The 22915-nt window shown below is 38.6% G+C and overlaps 1 protein-coding gene across 2 annotated transcripts in view; it reads right to left on the bottom strand.

Moving 5' to 3' along the window:
• Positions 1 to 22915, bottom strand: part of LOC126163108 (recQ-mediated genome instability protein 1-like) — a 109946-nt gene that overhangs the window by 15742 nt on the left and 71289 nt on the right. For both annotated transcript variants that reach the window (XM_049920030.1, XM_049920031.1), the window contains 2 exons: positions 16813 to 16908; positions 16480 to 16710 (listed from right to left, as the gene is read on the bottom strand). In XM_049920030.1, coding sequence (XP_049775987.1) covers positions 16540 to 16710; positions 16813 to 16908 — 267 coding nt within the window. In that variant the 3' untranslated portion in view covers positions 16480 to 16539. The remainder of the gene's footprint in view (positions 1 to 16479; positions 16711 to 16812; positions 16909 to 22915) is intronic.

Below are 22915 nucleotides of genomic sequence, written 5' to 3'. Positions count from 1 at the left end.
CTGCATCAGATCATATGAATTCAGGAGATCTACCAACATCCTTTTTCTTGCACCATCATATAAAAAATTCATACCGAAGTCACCACATATAACTAATTTCTATTACTTCCTACAAAGTGAATCAAGAACCCTCTCTAGTTTGAGCAGAAATGCTCTGAAGTCAGAGTTAGGGGACCTATAAACAACAGCAATTAGAAGTTTAGTTTCACTAAATTCAATTGCTCCTGCACAACATTCAAATATCTGTTCAGTGCAGTGCCGTGATACATCTATGGACTCAAATGGAATACTGTTTTTTATGTACATGGCCACTACTCCACCCTGCAAAAAAGTCCTTGAAAAACGGCCAGCTAATCTGTATTCTGGTAAAGGAAGCCTATGAATTGTCAAATTATTTAAGTGGTGCTGAAACATACCACTAATTTCAGAGACAACACCTATAAGCTGTTCACTAACTTTATCTCTAATAACTCTTATATTTTGATGAAATATTCTAATTCCTTCTTGACTTGGAAACATGATATCCTCTGAAGGTGAGCCCTTAGCTAGAAGGACATCCTTTAAGCAGGTATACCTACCAGCTGACTTCAAGCTAAAAAAGGTGCAGATCAAATACCAACTACTACATGAAGTTTTCGATGAATGATCCCACCACAACCCACTACACTTGTCACCTACAAGTGTTGCCAGCCTCCCTTTCTCATACCTATTGAAGTGCAGGCCATGCCTACTGAAAACCGATCTACTGATAGACCCAAATGGAACCACTGAAATGTGACCCATGCTGTCTGCCATCAGCGCCCTCCCCAACCGCACGTTAACGCGCCTAACAGCTGCATTAAGATGAGGCTGATCATGACACTGAAACAGTTGCACGAAATGCACATTAGTGCCACCAGTTTGAGTAGTTATCTTTACCAGGTCACCACCTACATCATATTCCCCATCCCTATCAAGATTGTTCCCTGGTCCACCCACTATCAGTATCTGATCCTCCTCTGTAAAATTCCTACATAACTCCCCTATGCTGTCAGTCACCTGCGCCAACCCTGCACTAGGTTTCACAATGCTGGTGACCGGGTACTCACTCCCAACACTTACCTGCAACTGCTGGTCCACATCTCTCCCGTATGAACTACCTAGCAGCAGAACCTTCTTCTTTCTGTTAGACTTTGTAACTGACCTAGGCCTCTTATCTGCTGAGGACTGCTGCATGTTCCCTACATCTACAGCTAGAACGGGCTCCTCTCCACTCAACTCTGACAGTTGGTCAAATCTATTGCATATACACAAAGTATAACTGTCTGAATACCTCCTCCTCCTAGCTGCCTTCTTGCCAACTGCAAGTTCCCATTCCCCACCACCCTTCACCCTCGTCAACCTATCTAGCTACTTTGCGCGTTGTAACTGCACCTGATCTTATGCTCCTACTTCTCTATCAACTTATTTCTACTACAGATTCTGCATTCCCAGGAGAGGATCTCACTAGAATGCCCACTGGCTTCCCCACTGTATTCCCCCAATGAAAATACTTTGAACAAATCCCACATCATAACCCACAAATCACAAACCTATGACAGAGTCCACACTTCTCACTGATGGTAAAATTTTACAGTTACTGAAAAAAACTATACATCTACGTTACCTAAGTTCAGTTACACCAATAGAACTACTTACAGAACTAACAATAGCGGTCTCAAAATTCTCTGTCCCTAAGAAAGCAACTACTTGTATTAATACTACTACACCACAGCTAACACCAATACCAATGAAACTTCACAAAATTATTAGCTAAAATCAAAAATTCAAGCAGCAACTGTAACACTCAATGAAGTTAAAACACTGAATGAAAATTTTACTGAAATATTTCACTAGAAGTGTCAGCTGAAAACAAAAGCACAAAGTTTACTAAACGAGTTCAACGCACAGGAAACAAAGTGAGCAAAAGTTTCCAAAAGTTTATTACATTGTTATTTCGCCACAAGCAGCATGAAACACCGCTGAAAAGATTAAATTTAATAACTGTATAACAGTGTGCAAATAACTTTGTCAGTGCTTAGCTTTATAACCACTACAGCTGCAACTGCACACCTCAGTAGTGTGTTTACACTACTGAGGCGCGAGGCTTGGACGAATGATGTAAGCACACTCACAAATAACATACCACTCAAATCAGTAACACAGGAAGAAAGACTGAGATCAATGAATGTTGAATACTGGCAACTGCACTGCCAACTGTCAGAGCTCTTCTCTCATCATATGGGGTATACACATACCTAAAAATGACCCATTTATATACCGTACTTTACAGACTACAAGACTCATTTTTTTCTTCAAAAAGTTGCCCCCAAAATTCAGATGTGTCTTATACCTGAACTTAATATAAAAATGTCCAGTATTTGATTTAAAATTCACACCATTTTTAAAAAGGACCATATATTTGTTGCCATGGGAAAACTCTCTCTATCCGGCAACACTGGGTTCAATTAGCAGCAGCAGTGCACTGATGTGATGAACATGAGTTGCAGGGATTCACAAGCTTGCTAACGCTGTCTTCCTCCTGTCGCACCGTCACAAAGCCAGAACACTGTCTAGCCTATGATGCATCATTGCAGTCTATGGTGCCAGTGGACTTGAATTAAAAGTGATTTGTGTTATCAGTAACTGTAACATATTTTTGTTAGTAGCTAGTTTTGTAATGGAAAAAAATAAAAGGTATTCATATGATGCAGGCTGTAAATTGAAAATAACAGCATATGCAGAAGAAAATGAAACAGAGCAGATGAGCGGCATTCTAGCCCTCCACCAACATAAAAAACGTCCGCAACAGGCAGGCTAGTAAAGAAGAACTGAAAAAAAAGAGAAAGACTAAATGTGCAAATAGAGTACTGAATGCAAAATAGCCAAAACTAGAAGAAAATGGACTGAAGGACACCATCAAAATGACACTGGAATTAATACAAAAATGATTCAAAGCTAGAACTACAGTGGAACTTAACAGACTTTAAGGGTGGAGTCGGTTGGTGCTATATGTTTATGAAGCATCATGGACTTAGCATGCGAACCACAACCAAAGTATACGAGAAAATGTGACAAGAGTGTGAGGAGAAAATATTATCTTTCCACTGCTTTATTACTCAACATCGAAAGAAAACCAGTGTGTGGTTAAACCAAATGATGAATATGGATGAAACTCCTCTGACATTTGACGTGCCGAGTAACGGGACTGTTGCCACGAAAGATGCTAAAACTGTACGTAACTATAAAAACAAGTGAACATGAAAAAATGCACTACAGTGATGTCCTTTCATTTGTGCTGATGATACTAAACTTAACCCAACAAACATATTTAAGCGCAAAACAACACCAAAACCTTCTGAAATACTTCCAGGTGTTGTTCATGTACATGACAAGAGTTGGATGGACGAGGCTGGCACAGGATTAGGGATTAACAGAGTGTCAGAGAGAAGGAAAGGTGTTTTATTGAAGAAGAGTTCTCTTCTTGTGCTGGTCAGTTTAGTAGTCATTCGGAAAATTCTGTGAAAGAGAAATTGAGACAGGGGAATACAGAGCTTACAATTAGTCTGGGAGAACTTACTTTACAATTGCAACCTTTTGATGTCTCGATAGATAAACCATTTACATTGTATATTAATGAGGAATGGAACAAATGGATGATGGATGAAACAGAACTTGAATTCACACAGAAGGAAGCTATAAAATGACCTACAATCAAACTAGTGTGTGAGTGGATAAAACAGGGTGCTTTAAAATGTCCTACAATCAAACAAGTGAGTCAGTGGATAGATTAGAGATTATATTAGATTCAGTTTTGTTACATAGACCAAAACATGAGATGACTCTTGTGGGCATGGAACATGTCAGAAAGTATAACATAAAAAACATAAAACATTTGAATATAAAACTTACTCCCCTGGTCATTTGTCAGGAGATTGTCACAATAAGTGAATACGTCACAATAAACCACAACTGCCAATATTTACAGAATTAATTGCTGTCAGAATAAAACACTGTTAGGCACTTTTAATAAATTTATCAGATACACAATACCTAATCTTGACTGTTGTGACCAAGCACTGTCAAAACTGAAATCTAACAGACATTTTTACTTAAGCTGGTCTTACAGTCCCTGTTAGGAAATTTATCTATAGAGTAGAAGGAGTTGCCTATCAAAAAGTCTATCAAACTCTGTTTAAACCTTGCTTTATCTGAAACCAAGTTTTTAATGGTTGCTGTCAATTTATTGAAAATGTGTGTTCCTGAATATTGGACCAAGGTAAGTGATTTTAGGTCTTTATGTAGATTGTTCTTATTCCTAGTACTGATACTATGTACTGAGTTCTTGGTTGGAAATAGAGGCAGATTACTTGCAACAAACTTCATTAAGGAATAAACATACTGACAAGCAGTGGTTAGAATACAAAGTTCCTTGAACAGGTTTCTACAGGATGTTCTTGAGTTTACACCATAAATGATTTTTATCATACACTTTTGCACACTAAAAACCTTTGCTTGGTTTGATGAGTTACCCCAGAATACAATCTCATATGACATAATAGAATGAAAGTAAAGCAAGTATGATTATTTTTTTTTAAATATATCTCCTACATCTGATATCATTCTCACTGCAAGTACAAACTTGTTTAGGTCCTTCAGCAATTCTGTGGTATGCCCTTCCCAACTGAATTTATTATTGAGTTGTAATCCCAAAAATTTAACACTTTCAACCTCTTTGATCTGCATGTCTTCATATGCATATGTCTTCATATACACATGCTGGAAGGAAATATTTTAGAGGTTCTGAACTGCATGTAGTCTTTTCAAAGTTTAATAACAATGAATTAGCTTTAAAACAGTCTTGGTCTAGAGCGAGAGAAGACATAAGTGATGCTCTTGATAGCAGTGAAGACCATCTATATATGAAGAGGGCAATTACAATGACAAATAGAAGGAAGAAGAACAAGAACAAGAAGAAGAAGAAAATTCAGATGACAATTTTCAGGGATTTTAAAGGTTAGTTCAGTTTTATACAGTATGACTTTTTTAGTCTGGCTCTGCAATCTAAAAATAACAATATTGAAAATGCCATCTAAAAAAATTTCTTAAAAATTAAGCTGTGTCTTATACTCCACAGCGTGTTATACGTCATAAAAAGTGGTATAAAAGAAATGAAAAATGGGATCCATTATGCAATGCAACTGATGTAAATGATAAATGGGAAAATTTCTACAAACTATTCAGCAAAACTTTAAATGAATCATCTCTTTTAATAAAAGAAATAAACAAAGCTATATAATTCTAAAGTTGAGAATTTCCCTCCTGAAATCACTGAACTGAGAGAGAACATGAAAGATCACTACATACTCTTTACAGATACTAAATTACAATATTTTTTAACAAAATACAAACTTCTCGGGAAAAATACAGATCCCTTGACTAACCTTAACACTCAGAAATATGTCTGTCAAGTAAGCAACTCCTGTTGTGTCAGTAAAACAGCCTGGAGAATAATGCATACAGAGTATGGGAAACAGCGTAACGTCGAAAGAAAGTGACGAAATAATAAATGACCCTAATGAAGTGTGTGAGAAATTCATACACAAGTTTAGTACAATTAGCACAAATGAAGTACATATGTGGGCACCCAATTTTAATGTTAGAAACACTAACCAATCGTTTTTTTTTTTTTTTTTTTTTTTTTCAATGACATTACTGAAAGGGAACTCCTAGCAATCAATTCAAAACTTCAACCTATGAGTGTACAAGAAGGGAATAAAAACTGCCATAGAAAACTATAGGTGAATACCATTAACTGCTGAATTCAGTAGATCACTAGAGAAAGTAATATTAACTAAATCTGGGGCATATTGCATCAACATAATCTATTCACCATTCCACAACACAGTTTTAGGAAAGGAAGATCTACTGTAACAGTTACTTTTATACAAGAAATATTAAACAAGCTGGCTAAAGAAGACAACATAACAGGCAATTTCTGGATATGAGAAAAGCTTCTGATACTTTTGCATTGACACTTTGCATTGTTAGCTGCAACAGGCAGAAGACATGCTTTGTTGGTACTGCACATTTTAGTGATTTTTATGGAGATACACTTAAACTACAATGTTCTTCTTTGGCACACCAGTGTAGAAGTGTGCACAGAATCAGCTAAGAGAAAAAAATCCATGCAATATGCACATTTATTTATATATAAAAGCCGACTTAGGAATTTTCTCTTGTGTGAGACGCACCTAAAAGATCATGTGTTGATTTAAATTTCTATACTCACATAGTTTATTCTTTGCTTCACTTCTGCATTATCTTCCATGGATTATATCAATATCTGTTTGTACTGCGATGTACTGTGAAATTTCGAACATTCGTGAGTGCTGTGATAGCCCAGTATTGTTATCATCAATTGTAGGCTTAAACTAAATTGTGCTCTTTTAATTTTTTTACGGACAGTGGGCCTATTGTCGTTCAAAACAATCTTTCTCTAATTTCCTAGTAGAATTATGTGAGAAATGGGTTAGTTTCAGAATTTTTGGACACTAACAAAACTATATTTCCTTAAGTTAGTGATACGAGTGTTTGGATATATAATTTAATTTGTAGAAATCAGCATTTGTGGTTCACAGGTCAACCAAAGTATACATCACCCCTGAATTTCATTGTATATCAATGAAAATAAACGTGAGTCTTTGATAATTTTCGGAAGCTACCAATGCCCTTTGCATAATCTAAGAGCAATCTGAAACAAATCTGGGTTTGTGATTCAGTTAATGTAGCAAATTTCCTAACTAACATGTTGTGTTACATCTAGTATTCCCTTAAAGAGGAGTAGCCCTCCATATTATCTGCATTTTTTGTAAATAAACTCTGTTTTCGAGTCTTCCAACAACTACAATTAACATCAAAATATTTTAGGAAACTAGTTATTTTTGCCACATGTTTTTATGTTGCCTTAGTAGAAATCTCATTTTGTGTACCTGCTTCGATTCTTACAGAAAATTAGCAACATTTTAGCTCAACAAATTACAAGATAATCAGCAGGTTTAATTTAAAGTCCTCTGTTCACTGCCTTGTAATACACTGCACCAGCCAAAATGCAGCGCCACTGTGAATGCTGTTCTCAAGCACAGGATGAGTTGGTTGATATTCGTAAGCAGGTGGAAATTGCCCTGACTACTGTCACATGACTGACAGCTGCTGCGAATCGGTATGTTGGAAGATCTCCCGAGAGCTGTGTATCTGTGATACCTGTACCAGATGTACCTCAGGTACTATCCTCTCCTGTGGATCCTGTTTCCTCTGCAGAAAGTACAGGAACTGTGATTTGACTGCGAATGGCGTGTCAATGGTAGATCTAGGCATCCTGTACAGCATGGACGGAGGCCAGAGAGGACTCAAGGTATTGTACAGATTCCTTTAAGAAGTCTGAGGTGCTATCTTTCACTGACACTGACCCAGTGGACTCACTTCACCAATTTTGGGAAAACCTGTTTTGTTTGGTGTCAAGAGAAGGCAAACATGGAAGAATAACGATCTACTAATTATCAACAGTTCAAACACATGGCAAACGATGGTACCCCTTAGGGAAAAGGCAGCACGAGGTAGAATAGGACACCAGGTGCATTCAGTGTCTATGACTGGGGGCCTCATTCAACATGTTGAAGAGGCTGTTCTAACAGTCATTGAGGGAACAGAGTGCAACCAACAGCAGATCGTGGCACATGTTGGAACAAATGAAGCCTGTTGTCTGGGCTCTGAAGTCATTCTTAGCTCATTCAAGCAACTGGCAGAGAAGGTCGAGAAGACCAGCTTTGCGTGTGGAGTTTCAACAAAGCTCACAACTTGTAGCATTTTCCACAGAACTAATCATGGCCCTTTGGTTCTCAGTTGAATAGAAGGACTGAAACAGAAAGTTCTGTGACAAGCTAGGCTGCGACTTCCTGGACTTCCACCATGGGGTTGAGAACTGTAAGGTCCCACTAAATACGTCAAGTGTGCACTACACATTAGAGGCTGCAACTGTAAGAAGTAGAAGTATCAGTGTAAGATCGAAAGAAGTGCCTCCCACACGTGAGAGTATTACAATCCTAATGGTAAACTGTAGAAGCACTTGCAACAAAGAGCTAGAGTTTGAAGTGCTCATGAGAACCAATGAAGCTCAAATAATACTAGGTACAGAAAGCTGGTTGAAACCTGAAATTGATAGCAGTGAGATTTTTGTGCAAAATTTAAGTGTATATCGAAAGGATAGGCAAATAGGAATTGGAGGTGGTGTATTTGTTGCAGTGTACAAGAAACTCAAATCCACGAAGATAGGAATTGAAGCTGCATGTGAGATTTTTTTTGGGATGACTCATTATCTGGGGTGGGCATTAAATGACAATTGGATCCTTTCATCGTCCACCAGACTCATCTCCTGATGTAACTGAAAACTTCAGAGACAACCTCAGTTCACTTGTACATACATGCCCAAATCATACTGTAATCATTGGTGGATACTTTAATCATCCAACAATTAACTGGGAATATTACAGTTCTGTTAGTGGTGGGTGTGATAAGACATCCTGTGAAACTTAACTTAATGCCTTCTCTGAAAACTACCTAGAACAGATGGCTAGGAACTCCACTCATGATGGAAATATATGGGATCTAATGGCAACAAATAGACCTGACCGCTTCACGGATGTCCACATCAAAACTGGTATCATTGATCATGACACGGCTGTGGCTTGTGTCAACACTGATTACCAAAGTACAAAGAACAACTAAAACAAGCAGAAAGAGATATGTATGTTCAGTAAACTACATAAAAAAAAATCTGTGATGTACAGGAACTCTGGCTCAAAATTAAAAGAGTAGTTGACCACACACTGGATAGATATGAACCCAGCAGAACAGTTCATAATGGGAGGGAACCACCATGGTATACAATCACTGTAAAGAAATTTCTAAATAAAAAGAGATTACTACATGTGTCGGTTATAGGAAACGAGGGGCACGAAAGAAAAGCAGTGATTGAGAATGGAGTGAGACAGGCTTATAGCCTGTCCCCGATGTTGTTCAATCTGTATAATGAGAATGCAGTAAAGGACACAAAAGAAAAATTTGTAGTAGGAATTAAAATCCAAGAAGAAGAAATAAAAACCTGAGGTTTGCCGATGACGCTGTAATTGTGTCAGAGATAGGAAAGGACCTGGAAGAGCAGTTGAACGGAATGGACAGTATCTTGAAAGAAGGATATAATATGAACATTAATAAAAGCAAAAAGGGGTTGATGGAATGTACTCAAATGAAAACAGATGAAGCTAAGGGAATGGGATTAGGAAATAAGACACAAAGTAGTAGCTGAGTTTTGTTATTTAGGCAGCAAAATAGCTGATGATGGTTGAAGTGGAGAGGATATAAAATGTAGACTGGCGATGGCAAGGAAAGTGCTTCTGCAGAAGAGAAATTTGCTAACATTGAGTATTGATTTAAGAGCCAGGATGTCCTTTCCATGTATGGAAGTGAAATATGGACGATAGATAGTTTGGACAAGAAGAGAATAGAAGCTTTTGAAATGTGCTTGAACAGTAGAATACACAAGATTAGATAGGTAGATCACGTAACTAATGAGGAGGTACTGAATAGAACTGGGGTAATAATAATGAGCGTATGGCATTGGTGGCCGGGAGACCCGTCGCGGGGCGGTTCGGCCGCACCGCTCCACAAGTTCTTTAACGCCACTATGGTGACTTGCGGGTGAATGAGGATGAAATGATGATGAAAGACACACAACACCCAGTCATCTCGAGGCACAGAAAATCCCTGACCCCACTGGGAATCGAACCCGGGACCCCGTGCGTGGGAAGCAAGTTCGCTACCGCAAGACTACGAGCCGCGGACAGAACCGGGGTGAAGAGGAATTTGTGGTACAACTTGACTAGAAAAAGGGATCAGTTGGTAGGACACATTCTGAGGCATCAAGAGATTGCCAATTTAGTACTGTTGGAGGGAAGTGTGGACGGTAAAAAACACAGTGCGAGACCAAGAGATGAATACACTAAGCAGATTCAGAAGGATGCATGTTGCAGTAGTTACTTGGAGTGAAGAGACTTGCACAGGATAGAGAAGCATGGAGAGCTGCATCAAACCAGACTTTGGACTGAAGACACTGCCACCACCACCACCACCACCACCACCACCACCAACAACAACAACAACAACAAGTGTAGAACATAATATAGGGCTATAGGTAGAGAGATGCTGAATGAAACACATTTGGCTGTAAAGAGAGCAATGTTTGATGCCTTCAATGACTACCATAGCAAAATATTGTCAAATGTTTTGGTCGTATGTAAAGGCTGTTAGTGGCACCAAAGTTTCTGTCCAGTCCCTTGCGAATGAGACAGGAACTGAAATTGAGGGTAGCAAAGTAAATGTTGAAATGATTAACTACATTTTCAAATGTTCCTTTACAAAGGAAAACCCAGGAGAGTTGCCCCAATTTAATCATCGTACCAGTGTAAAGATGAATGAAAAATCCTCGTACCAGTCCAAAGATGAATGAAATAAGTATTAATGACACTGATGTTGAGAAAAAGCTGAAACCATTACAACAGAACACAGCTCCAGGCCCCAATGGAATCCCTGTCAGATTCTATACTGAATTTGTGGCTCAGTTAGCTCCTTTTTTTACTATAATCTATTGTAGATCCCTTGGGGGAAAAAAGTCATCAGTTTTTGGATAAAGACAGAAGTCACAACCGTCTATAAGAAGGGTAGTAAAAGTGATCCACAAAACTACCGTCCAATACCCTTGATATAAATTTGTTGTTGGATTTTAGAACATATTCTGAGCCCTAACGTAATGAGGTACCTTGAACAGAATGACCTTCTCAGTGCCAACCAGCATGGTTTCCGAAAATGTCGATCATGTGAAACCCAACTTGCTCTAATCTCACGTGACATACCGAAAGCTTTGAATCAAGACAACCAGGTACAAGCAGCTTATCCTGATTTCTGAAAAGCATTTGACTCAGTACTGCACCTCCTATGCTTATTGTCAAAAGTACAATCGTATTGGTAATCAACTGAAATTTGTGACTGGCTTGAGAACCTTTTGGTAGGGAGGACACAGCATGTTAACTCGGATGGAGAGTCATAGTCAGACGTAAAGTAACTTCGGGTACACCCCTGGGATGTGTGTTGGGACCTTTGCTGTCCATGTTGTATATTAATGATTTGCAGACAATATTAATAGTAAAATCAGCCTTTTTGCAGATGATGCAGTTATCTATAATGAAGTACTATCTGAACGAAGCTGCATAAATATTTTGTGAGCTCTTGATAAGATTTCAACATGGTGCACAGACTGGCAACTTGCTCTGAATGTCCAGAATTGTAAAATTGTGCACTTCACAAAACGGAAAAATGTAGTACCCTACAACTATAATATCAGTCACTGTCTGAATCGGCCAACTCATGCAAATATGTGGGTGTAGCACTTTGTAACGATATAAAATGGAGTGATCACATAGGTTCAGTCGTGGGTAAAGCAGTTAGTAGACTTCAGTTTATTGATAGAATACTAGGAAAGTGCGATCAGTCTACAAAACAGATTTCTTACAAATCACTTGTGGAACCCATCCTAGAATATTGCTCAAGTGTGTGGAATATTTAACACATATAGAGAAGGGCAGCATGAATGGCCACAGGTTTGTTTAATCCATGGGAAAGTGTCACAGAGACACGAGAGTGTCACAGAGATACTGAGGCAATTGAAATCGCTGACCCTTGAAGACAGACATAAACTATCCCAAGAAAGTCTGTTAAACAAAGTTTCAAGAACGGGCTTTAAATGATTACTTTAGGATATACTACAATCTCCTATGTATCGTACACAGAGGGATCATGAGGAGAAGATTAGAATAATTATAGCATGCACAGACGGTGATTTGCAGAGTATAGATGTAGATAATGTGAATCACACAATTCTATTGCATAAAAAGGGAAGAATACTGGATTAGAAGAGTAGCCTTACAACTGCCTACCCCCTTTTTGAATACAGGGAAAAGTGTGTCAAGCTAACTTATAAAAGGAATGAACTGTTGGTAACAACTAAATGAACCTACAGGACATGGAAGTGCATTACGGCCTTTTCTGTTCCTGTTTAAGTTAAATGATTTAAATAAATGCCAAAATTGCTATGCTGATGACACATCTTTTGCCAGCTGGGGCTTTGATACGCAAAATGCTGCCAACAGTAGTGAAATCATTACAATTTTCTGCCAACCTACCTTTCTGCAAATAAGCTACTTTTGAATAAAGAGAAGAAAGTGAGAGTGCAATTCATGTTTAGCTATAATCAGAAAATAAATGGTGCACAATTTCCACCTCCAGTGTGATTTAGCCACACAAATAGATGCAAATTTTGGGCACAATTGTTGATGAAAACCAGTGATGAAAAGAGCGCATAGATCACATCTGCAAGAAAATCAATACATATTGAAGTGTTGGCAGAAGAGCCAACACTGTGTCGCTAGAGGAGGCCGAAATGCACGCGTTTAATTACACGCTGACTGGCGTGAGGTCTGGAACAGTTAAGGGAATTAATAGTAGCAAATAAAGTACGTAGTTGATATAATACTTAACTTTAATCCACAATTGGTGTACATCGCTCTTGACGGTACATGTTATAATCTCAATATCAAATGCTATGGCGCCTTGCTAGGTCGTAGCAAATGATGTAGCTGAAGGCTATGCTAACTATCGTCTCGGTAAAAGAGAGCGTATTTGTCAATGTAACTTCGCTAGCAAGTCGGCTGTACAACTGGGGCGAGTGCTAGTACGTCTCACTAGACCTGCCGTGTGGCGGCGCTCGGTCTGCCATCACTGACAGTGGCGACACGCAGGTCCGTCGTATACTAGCGGACCGCGGCCGATTTAAAGGCTACCACCTAGCAAGTGTGGTGTCTGGCGGTGACACCACACATATCCATATCTACAGAAACAGTCTTGGTCTTCCTGGGCAATGATAGCTTAAAGCAAATACATTTAGGATTCATACATCCATGTCTTCAATGTGGTATTGAGGTATGGGGTGGGACACCAACAGTCTAAGCTTTTTAGGGGGAGGGGACGGGGGAGAGCTTACAACATGAACAATTTTTTACAACAGATTAAAGATTTCCATCTGAACTAAGACCACTAATTTAAACACCTTAAAGAATAATCTGAAGTATTTATTAACAGAGAAAAGCTGTTATTCCATAGGAAAGATTTCAAGTTGTAATGTCTCTCTGGAAAACAGTGTTATGCATTTATATTTCAAGAGACTCTTGTGACATTATCCTGACTGCCTTGTCCGAGAATTACTTCGAGCAGATAGTTAGAGAACCAACTCGTGAAGCTAACGTTTTAGACCTCATAGCAACAAATAGACCGGAACTTTTCGACTCCGTGAATGTAGAAGAGGGTATCAGTGATCATAAGTCAGTGGTTGCATCAATGACTACAAGTGTAATAAGAAATGCCAAGAAAGGAAGGAAAATATATTTGCTTAACAAGAGTGATAGGGCACAAATCGCAGAATATCTGAGTGACCACCATCAAACCTTCATTTCTGAGGAAGAGGATGTGGAACAAAAATGGAAAAAATTCAGAAACATCGTCCAGTACGCCTTAGATAAGTTCGTACCGACTAAGGTCCAAAGCGAGGGGAAAGATCCACCGTGGTATAACAATCATGTACGAAAGGTACTACGGAAACAAAGAAAGCTTCATCATAGGTTTAAGAGTAGTCGAATCATAGCTGATAAGGAAAAGCTGAACGAAGCGAAAAAGAGCGTAAAGAGAGCAATGAGAGAAGCATTCAACGAATTCGAACATAAAACATTGGCAAACAATCTAAACAAGAACCCTAAAAAGTTTTGGTCATATGTAAAATCGGTAAGCGGATCTAAATCCCCTATTCAGTCACTCGTTGACCACGATGGCACCGAAACAGAGGACGACCGAAGGAAGGCAGAAATACTGAATTCAGTGTTCCGAAACTGTTTCACTGCGGAAAATCGTAACACGGTCCCTGACTTCAGCCGTCGCACGGACGCCAAAATGGAAAATATTGAAATAAACGATATCGGAATTGAAAAACAACTGCTATCACTTAGTAGCGGAAAAGCATCCGGACCAGACGAGATACCCTTAAGATTCTACAGTGATCATGCTAAAGAACTTGCCCCCTTTCTATCAGCAATTTATCGTAGATCGCTGGAAGAACGTAAAGTACCTAGCGACTGGAAGAAAGCGCAGGTCGTTCCCATTTTCGAGAAGGGTCATAAATCAGATGCGAATAATTATAGGCCTATTTCGCTTACGTCAATCTGTTGTAGAATAATGGAACATGTGTTGTGTTCTCGTATTATGACGTTCTTAGATAATACAAATCTCCTTCATCATAACCAACATGGATTCCGCAAACAGAGATCATGTGAAACTCAGCTCGCCCTATTTGCCCAAGAAATTCACAGTGCCGTAGACACTGGCGAGCAGATTGATGCCGTATTCCTGGACTTCAGGAAGGCATTTGATACGGTTCCGCACTTACGTTTAGTGAAAAAAATACGAGCTTACAGAATATCGGACCAGGTTTGTGATTGGATTCAGGATTTCCTAGAAGAAAGAACACAACATGTCATTCTTAACGGTTCAAAATCTGCAGATGTAGAGGTAATTTCGGGAGTACCGCAAGGAAGCGTGATAGGACCTTTATTGTTTACAATATACATAAATGACTTAGTTGACAACATCGGTAGCTCCGTGAGGCTATTTGCAGATGACACGGTTGTCTACAAGAAAGTAGCAACATCAGAAGACTCGTACGTACTCCAGGAAGACCTGCAGAGGATTAATGCATGGTGCGACAGCTGGCAGCTTTCCCTAAACGTAGATAAATGTAATATAATGCGCATACATAGGGGCAGAAATCCATTCCAGTACGATTATGCCATAGGTGGTAAATCATTGGAAGCGGTAACGACCGTAAAATACTTAGGAGTTACTATCCGGAGCGATCTGAAGTGGAATGATCACATAAAACAAATAGTGGGAAAAGCAGGCGCCAGGTTGAGATTCATAGGAAGAATTCTAAGAAAATGTGACTCATCGACGAAAGAAGTAGCTTACAAAACGCTTGTTCGTCCGATTCTTGAGTATTGCTCATCAGTATGGGACCCTTACCAGGTTGGATTAATAGAAGAGATAGACATGATCCAGCGAAATGCAGCGCGATTCGTCATGGGGACATTTAGTCAGCGCGAGAGCGTTACGGAGATGCTGAACAAGCTCCAGTGGCGGACACTTCAAGAAAGGCGTTACGCAATACGGAGAGGTTTATTATCGAAATTACGAGAGAGCACATTCCGGGAAGAGATGGGCAACATATTACTACCGCCCACATATATCTCGCGTAATGATCACAACGAAAAGATCCGAGAAATTAGAGCAAATACGGAGACTTACAAGCAGTCGTTCTTCCCACGCACAATTCGTGAATGGAACAGGGAAGGGGGGATCAGATAGTGGTACAATAAGTACCCTCCGCCACACACCATAAGGTGGCTCGCGGAGTATAGATGTAGATGTAGATGTAGATGTTGTTGGTTGATTGATTCGGGGGAGGGATCCAAACAGAGAGGTCATCAGTCCCATCAGATTAGCGAAAGATGGGGAAGGAAATCAGCCGTGCCCTTTCAAAGGAACCATCCCAGCATTTGCCTGAAGCAATTTAAGGATGTCATGGAAAACGTAAATCAGTATGGCAGGATGTGTGTTTGAACAATTGTCCTCCCAGATGCAAGTCCAGTGTGCTAAACACTGTGCCACGTTGCTCGGTTTTCAAGTTGTAATGTCTCTTTCTAAAATAGTATTTACAGCCACAAGTTTACTTCTGTAACAACAAACTGATAATTCCTAATCTTCACTAATAGTGAACTAAGGCTTTGTATGCATGAATTAAATCTACGACAGTGTCTGAATATTGATTGTTATAAGGACAGCAAATAAATAATATTTAATACAGGTAGGCACAGACACTGAACTTTTAGCTCTACTGTTTTATGTTTCTGAAATGAATAAGCTCTACTGCAGAACTGAATCATTGCCCCTATTTCCTTTTATATGAAGTACCTTTTCACATCACATCATTTCTTTCAGTGCAGCTGTCATAATAAACTGAACTGTACAGTGAGGAACACAGCGGATGATGATGAGCCTCGGTAAAGATATTCCCCGACTCTACCGACTTCATGGCAGGACAGAGGAGGGGGCAGTGGAAACAGAGAAGTCTATATTGCCCTATGGCTTCAGTCAAATGAGTTATCATCTTTGGTGGAGTAAATGAGATTAATGTCGAAAAGGAAATAGGAGGAAAAGTAATTTTAATAATGTATATCCACAGTCACATACCTTCCAAGACATATAGGCATAAAAATGCCCAGAGGATAAACATCTATGCTGTCACAATCATCAACTGTGTTTTAGAGACTGCGCAATACGCACTCTTGCTTTCAGTGCTTTGAGATGTTCTTCTTTCAAATCTGTTACCATTGTTACACAGGGTAAATCACTTTCCGGGTCAAATGAAAGAGTAAAAAGTGCATTTAATTCAATCAACTGCTGCTGTGCTTTCTGGAGAGCCTGTAAACAATGTAACACACATTATCAGTGTATAAGCTTTATCTTGGCTTGGTTTTACATTAGGTTCATTTCTAATTTCATTTACTGAAAGTACTACTGTACCTTGTTCAATCTCTCTTTAATAAGAGGATTTTTGTCTACATCCTTCTTCATTGCTTTAACTTCATTAAGGCTGTATCCAATAAAATTATCCAGCACCTGAAAAAAAAAAAAATTTTTTTTAATGTAGAAGCTTCTAAGCAGATCACAAGAGCTTAATGTCATTTGCCATCCTAATGATAGTATTTTTAAATTCAAAGGGAAAACAGTCAGGTGCTGTGATGTATTTTATTTTATGTAACTGATGCCTAGAAGTTACTCAAATTAATGGTTCATATGGCGCATCTGCTTAAGAATATTTTACCAGTAATGAAAAACACACGATAACATTGGGAGAAAGGTTTGACAAGTACTTAGAACAACTTTTTCTTTTCTCCCCATTATTAAGCATTATTCACAAATGGAAAGACGTAAAGCACAACCACCATGAAAGCTGACCAAAGGCATGCAAGGAATGAATCTTCACTACAATCTACACAAATTGCCCAATGTACTTGCCATCCCCATGTGCAAGTTTGCACATCAGTTTACACTCTGTGTATTGTTCTGGAAAGGAGACACACGAATAAACAAATGAACATGATATGTGACATGAGGTAAAACACTTGAGGCCGCAGTCTTTCTCAGCGAATTTCCCTAATTACACCTGGTTGTCAGGCAAGTGACAGCATCATCCTGAAGCAATGTTATGACACATTTTCTACTCACCCTCTTTAAGTGAAACTGACATGAAGGAAAATCGACTATATAACATTCAAGGAACATTTTTAACACTTAGCTGATAAACTATAAGATTTCATTAAGGTACTGTAGCACCTAAAAATCAAGAGAGATACAAGAACTTGCTGTAAAAATTAATGGTGACATTTTATTTCAAATTTTCATATGTGACATATTATGATTTTGCTGTTCTCTTTGGAAAACTAAGGAAGTTTCCTTTTAGGCACAATAAACTCATGGGTGACAATTCTGCAGTGAAAAGGTTGGTAATATTTCTTCACTATCTAGTACACCAACTTTTGATAGAAATTTGATATGTAACAACTTTCAAACGTACATTTAATAATGTACGTGAAACAGGAAATATTCTGAAACCGTAAAAATTAGGATGTTTTGTGAATAACTGCCAAAACATTTTACTTCATTTGTGGTCTTCCATGTACTGGAGTGTGTCAAAAGACATCAGAGAAAGAACAATACAACAGAATATTCTATAAACCACACATGCACTCCAGAACACTTACAAAAGGAATATTTATTTAGGTAGCTAGACGTAAGGAACTTTACTTTTTCTGCACAGTTATGAATGTAGTTTTTTTAGTTATTTCCAGGAGAGTTATGGCAACAAATCGAATTTTTAAAATCAAACACTTTTTTCTATCACGTAGCCAATGTATTTGCCCAACTGCATAAAAATTAATTTAAATCAATGCAAGATACTATAAGAAACCTACAGAAATTAAACTGGGCAAATTTGTGAGCAATTCCTGAAGGCTATGGTGTGTTAACCATATTTCAGGAAATCTGTTTTCAATTATTGCACAACACCGCACCCAGAACTCGCTGGGTGACCTCATGTTGAATCCACATATGACCTCTAATGTCTATAGTGAAACTTTCAAGAACAGCACCGAAACTGTCAATGACAAACACATAATAAATCTCCCTGCAAAGTAGTGCTGACTGACGATTTCAGCCCCAAGGATTTCACATCGTCATGGACCATGTCCTTTGGTGTTCAATGTGATGTACCCACTAAGGATTTTTCTGTGGCCAACTAAAGCTTATTGTGACAGTTCACAACATCGTAATTTGTGAACGTGGATACCATTCCCAAGCAGCTCTGTGTCGGGGTCAGGTGATACGTGTAAAACTTATGACTGCATACTATTTGTCACTTGGATATAAGAGTGACACAAGTGCCTACAGCAACTACTCGTAAGCTGACATGCAAAGCATGGTGTACTGCAGCTAAAACAAACACAATCAAATCGTCACTTCTTGCTGGTATTCATCTACTGCTACCACTGTTTCTCAAACGACTTGTCATTCAGCACAAAAAAACATATGGGTAGATGGAGCTCTTCGATCAGGGTATCTCACGTCATAAGCTATGGCTGTTTTACTGGTATCATGCTGGCATTTGCATAGCCTCAGCAACATGTCTATGCTCTTGATGGATGTGTGCGCCATATTTATTCCACGTCATTCATTCGGATGTGCCTTGTGTACAGCGGTGTAAGGATGACTTCATAGAGCACGGCAAGGAAGCCTGTCACTGACAAGGGGTTGCCTCAGACACACCAACTGATTTGGCTCATATTTGGCAAATCACATGTGAAAAACATAAAATGAAAGTGCCTAAGATATTTTGATTCAACAACCTCCATTTTGAGAAAACTACCCTTAAAATCCATGACACTCAATTGACTCAGAATTGATGGGATCGATAAATAACAGAAAACTGAGCAGTTTTCATCAACATATATGGGGGCCCACAAATGCGTATGTTCCTATAAATCGAGGGATAAAATCTTTCTTGGCTGCTGTTTATGTACCCATAAGGTCTGCGCTGTTAAACAAAAGTACCGCTTGTGTTAGCGATCAAGACATGTGGCTCTGAAGCAGACATCCTGTTGGTATTGTACATACAACAACACATTTGTCGATGGTGCAACACTGCATCACAGTATATGGAAAATTGTTGCCTAAAGTTTCTGTTGCTTACAAGAAACTAGTGATCAAATTGGTCCTAGGGGGACAAAAGAGGTCAGTCGTTTTACTGACTCATAAAAGAATTTTTACTTCAGTTGCTACAAATTCAGGAAACAGAAGAATTCAGTTTGCAGAAACTTTCTTGAGAACATTTTGTCTGATACTGGATTTCTGAAGTGGACAAAATCAATAACATCATATATGACAGCATGTTTATAAATGACAATTATCACCTCACACGCACAGATATGTAATACTGTCAATCTGTCATTTTTAGTTTTATTACGTAGTTCAAAACTTTATTTTGAAGGTTCAAAATTACAGTTGGCCTCTGGAAACCCAGAGGGAACTGCGCAACTGAGAGGATGCAATAACAATTCATAGCATAATTCACCATTAACTTTCACCACTGATTTTTCATACAATATTATCCTATGCATGATATATATCAAAATTAATTCAAAGGGGATGACAAAAGAAAATAATAATAAATTAAATTAAACATAAACCAAGTTTCCTCTCAATCTTTGGAAGGAATGATGTGGCTGTGCGAATGCTTTGAATATCTCTATGACAAGTACCGTCCATCTAGTTCTACAAAGGAAACTGAGGACATTTAAAAGAGTGAGTGAAAGAGTCAGTGTAATGCGACCAGCATTAAATTGTTATTTATTTACTAAACCAAGTTGTTTGAGAAATTTATCTGCCTACCTTCTTGTTATTTCTTATTGATTTACTTACCTTATTAACCCTCCTATGCCTACCAATTACAGCACTATAAATACAAAAACAATAATAGGGGTAATGCAGAAGTCGGTTTAATAATGAATAAGAAAACAGTAATGTGGGTAAGCTACTACAAACATAATAGTGAACAAACTATCGTAGTCAAGACGGACATGAAGCCAATACCAACCACAGTAGCACAATTTCATATGCCACTAGTTCTGCAGATGACTAAGAAATTGAAAGAAGAAATGATGAGATAAAAGAAATTATTCAGATAGTTGATTGAGAGGAAAATACAATGTGATTGGGTATTGGAATTCAGCAGTGACTATGGGCTGAGGGTAAGGAATGACAGAGGAAGCTGCCTGGCAGAATTTTGCACAGAGCATAACTTAATCATTGCTAACACTTGGTTTAAGAATCATGAAAGAAGGCTGTGTGCATGGAAGAGACCTGGAGACACTGGAAGATTTCACACTGATTACATTATGGTAAGACATTTCTGGGAGCAGATATAGAGTCTGATCACAATTTATTGTTTATGAACTGTAGACTAAAACTGAAGAAAACTGTAAAAAGGTAGGAAATTAAGGAAGTCGGAGCAGAGCAGGAAGCATTGGGCAACACAACTGACTAGAACAGGGGAAAGGAGTACAGTAGAGGACAAACGGGTAGCTTTGAAACAGTGAAGGCAGCAGAGCATCAAATAGGAAAAAAGACAAGGTCTGGTAGAAATCCTTGGATAACACAAGAGATACTGAATTTAATTGAAGAAAGGAGAAAACATAAAAATGAAGCAGATGAAAGGGATACAAACTTCTGAAAAAAAAGAGAGGGGGGGAGGGAGGGAGGGAAAGAATGGGAGGGGGGGGGGGAGACTGATAGGATGTGCAAAATGGCCAAGCAGGAATGACATGACTAGAGGACAAATGCAACAATTAAGAACATATATAACTAGGAGCAAGTTAGAGACAGCCTACAAGAAAATTGAAGCGAGAAATGAGTAGCAACTGTATGGACATCAAGAACTCATTTGGAAAACCAGAACTAACCAAGGAAGGGAAAGATGAAATGTGGAAGGAGTATATAGAGGGGCTACACAAGGCAAACAAACTTTAAGGCAAAATTATAGAATGGGAAGAATGTGTAAAAGAAGATGAGATAGGGGATATAATACAGCGAGAAGCATTTGGCCTAAGTTGAAATAAGATCTCTGGAGGAGATGACTTTCTCTCAGAACTAGTGATATTCTCGGACAGCAAACAATAACAAAACTATTCCATCTGGTGTCCAAGATTTATGAGGTGAGCGAAATACCCTCAGGCTTGAAGATGATGTGATAAATCCATTTTCAAAGAAAGAAGGTGATGACTGGTGGGAATATTACCAAAGTCATGGTTGCTAAATACTAGCACAATCATTTGCAAAAGAATGGAAAAACTGGTTCAAGCCGGCCTATGGGAGGAAGAGTTTGAATTAAGCAGAAATCTAAAAAGACATGAGACAATACTGACCCTACAACTTATATTAGAAGACAGGCTCAGGAAAGGCAAACCTATATTTATAGCTTTTAAAGATGTGGAGAAAGCTTTTGACAATGTCGACTGGAACACATTCTCTGAAATCTGAAAGTTGTAAGTGTAAAATACAGGGAGCAAGAGATTACTTACAACTTGAACACAAACCAGACAGCAGTAATAAGAGTCAAGGGGGAAGCAGTAGATGAGAAGGGACTGAGACAGGATTGTAGCCTATCCCTGATATTATTCAGTCTGTACACTGAATAAGCACAAAAGGAAACCGAAGAAAAATTTGGAGCAGGAATTAAAGTTCAGGGAGAACAAATAACACTTCTGAGGTTTGCCGACAACAATGCAATTCTGTTAGGAATAGCAAAGGACATGGAAGAATAGCTGAACGGAATAGTCAGTGTCTTGAAAGGAGGATATACAATGAACATTAACAAAAGCAAAATAAGGGTAATGGAATGTAGCCAGAAATCAGGTGATGCTGAAGAAATCAGATTAGGAACCAACACACTAACAGTAGATGAGTTTTGCTATTTGTGCAGCAAGATAACTGATGATGGCGGAAGTAGATAGGATATAAAATGTGGACTGCCAATGGCAAGAAAAGCTTTTCTGAAGAATAGAAATTTGTTAACATCAAATATAGATTTACAAGAAACTTCAGTATAGATAATTCCATATTTGTTCAAGAAGTAACAGCTCCACTTGGTTCTAGCTCAAAAATTGAGTCCCAGAACTTATTCAAATGACTATATAACCATCCAGCTTTGGATTTTCCATTACTCCTTGAAACTGCTTGGATATGCTTTCTTTGAAAGGGATATGGCTGACTTCCTTCTTCATCCTTGCCCAATCAGAGCTTCTGCTGTCTCTAATGGTGAGGCAATGTGACACAGCAGTGTTGCCACTTGAGAATATTTAAGGAGAGCTCGGAGATAAGAATGTGGATTTTAATCCAATTTACATAGCTGTCAGTTTGAGAAATTTTAATTACACTATTAAATGGAAACTTAATGAGCATTGTTCTTCCAGCAAACAATTTACAAATCAAATAGGAAATGATAATGGTAGTCAAACACCCTCTGATACACACTATGCTGAGGCCTCCAGGGTATAGATGTAAACTCAATTTG

The sequence above is a fragment of the Schistocerca cancellata genome, chromosome 2 (assembly GCF_023864275.1).
Source record: "Schistocerca cancellata isolate TAMUIC-IGC-003103 chromosome 2, iqSchCanc2.1, whole genome shotgun sequence".
Taxonomy (NCBI): Eukaryota; Metazoa; Arthropoda; class Insecta; order Orthoptera; family Acrididae; genus Schistocerca; species Schistocerca cancellata.
This window is presented reverse-complemented; position numbering and strand designations above follow the sequence as displayed.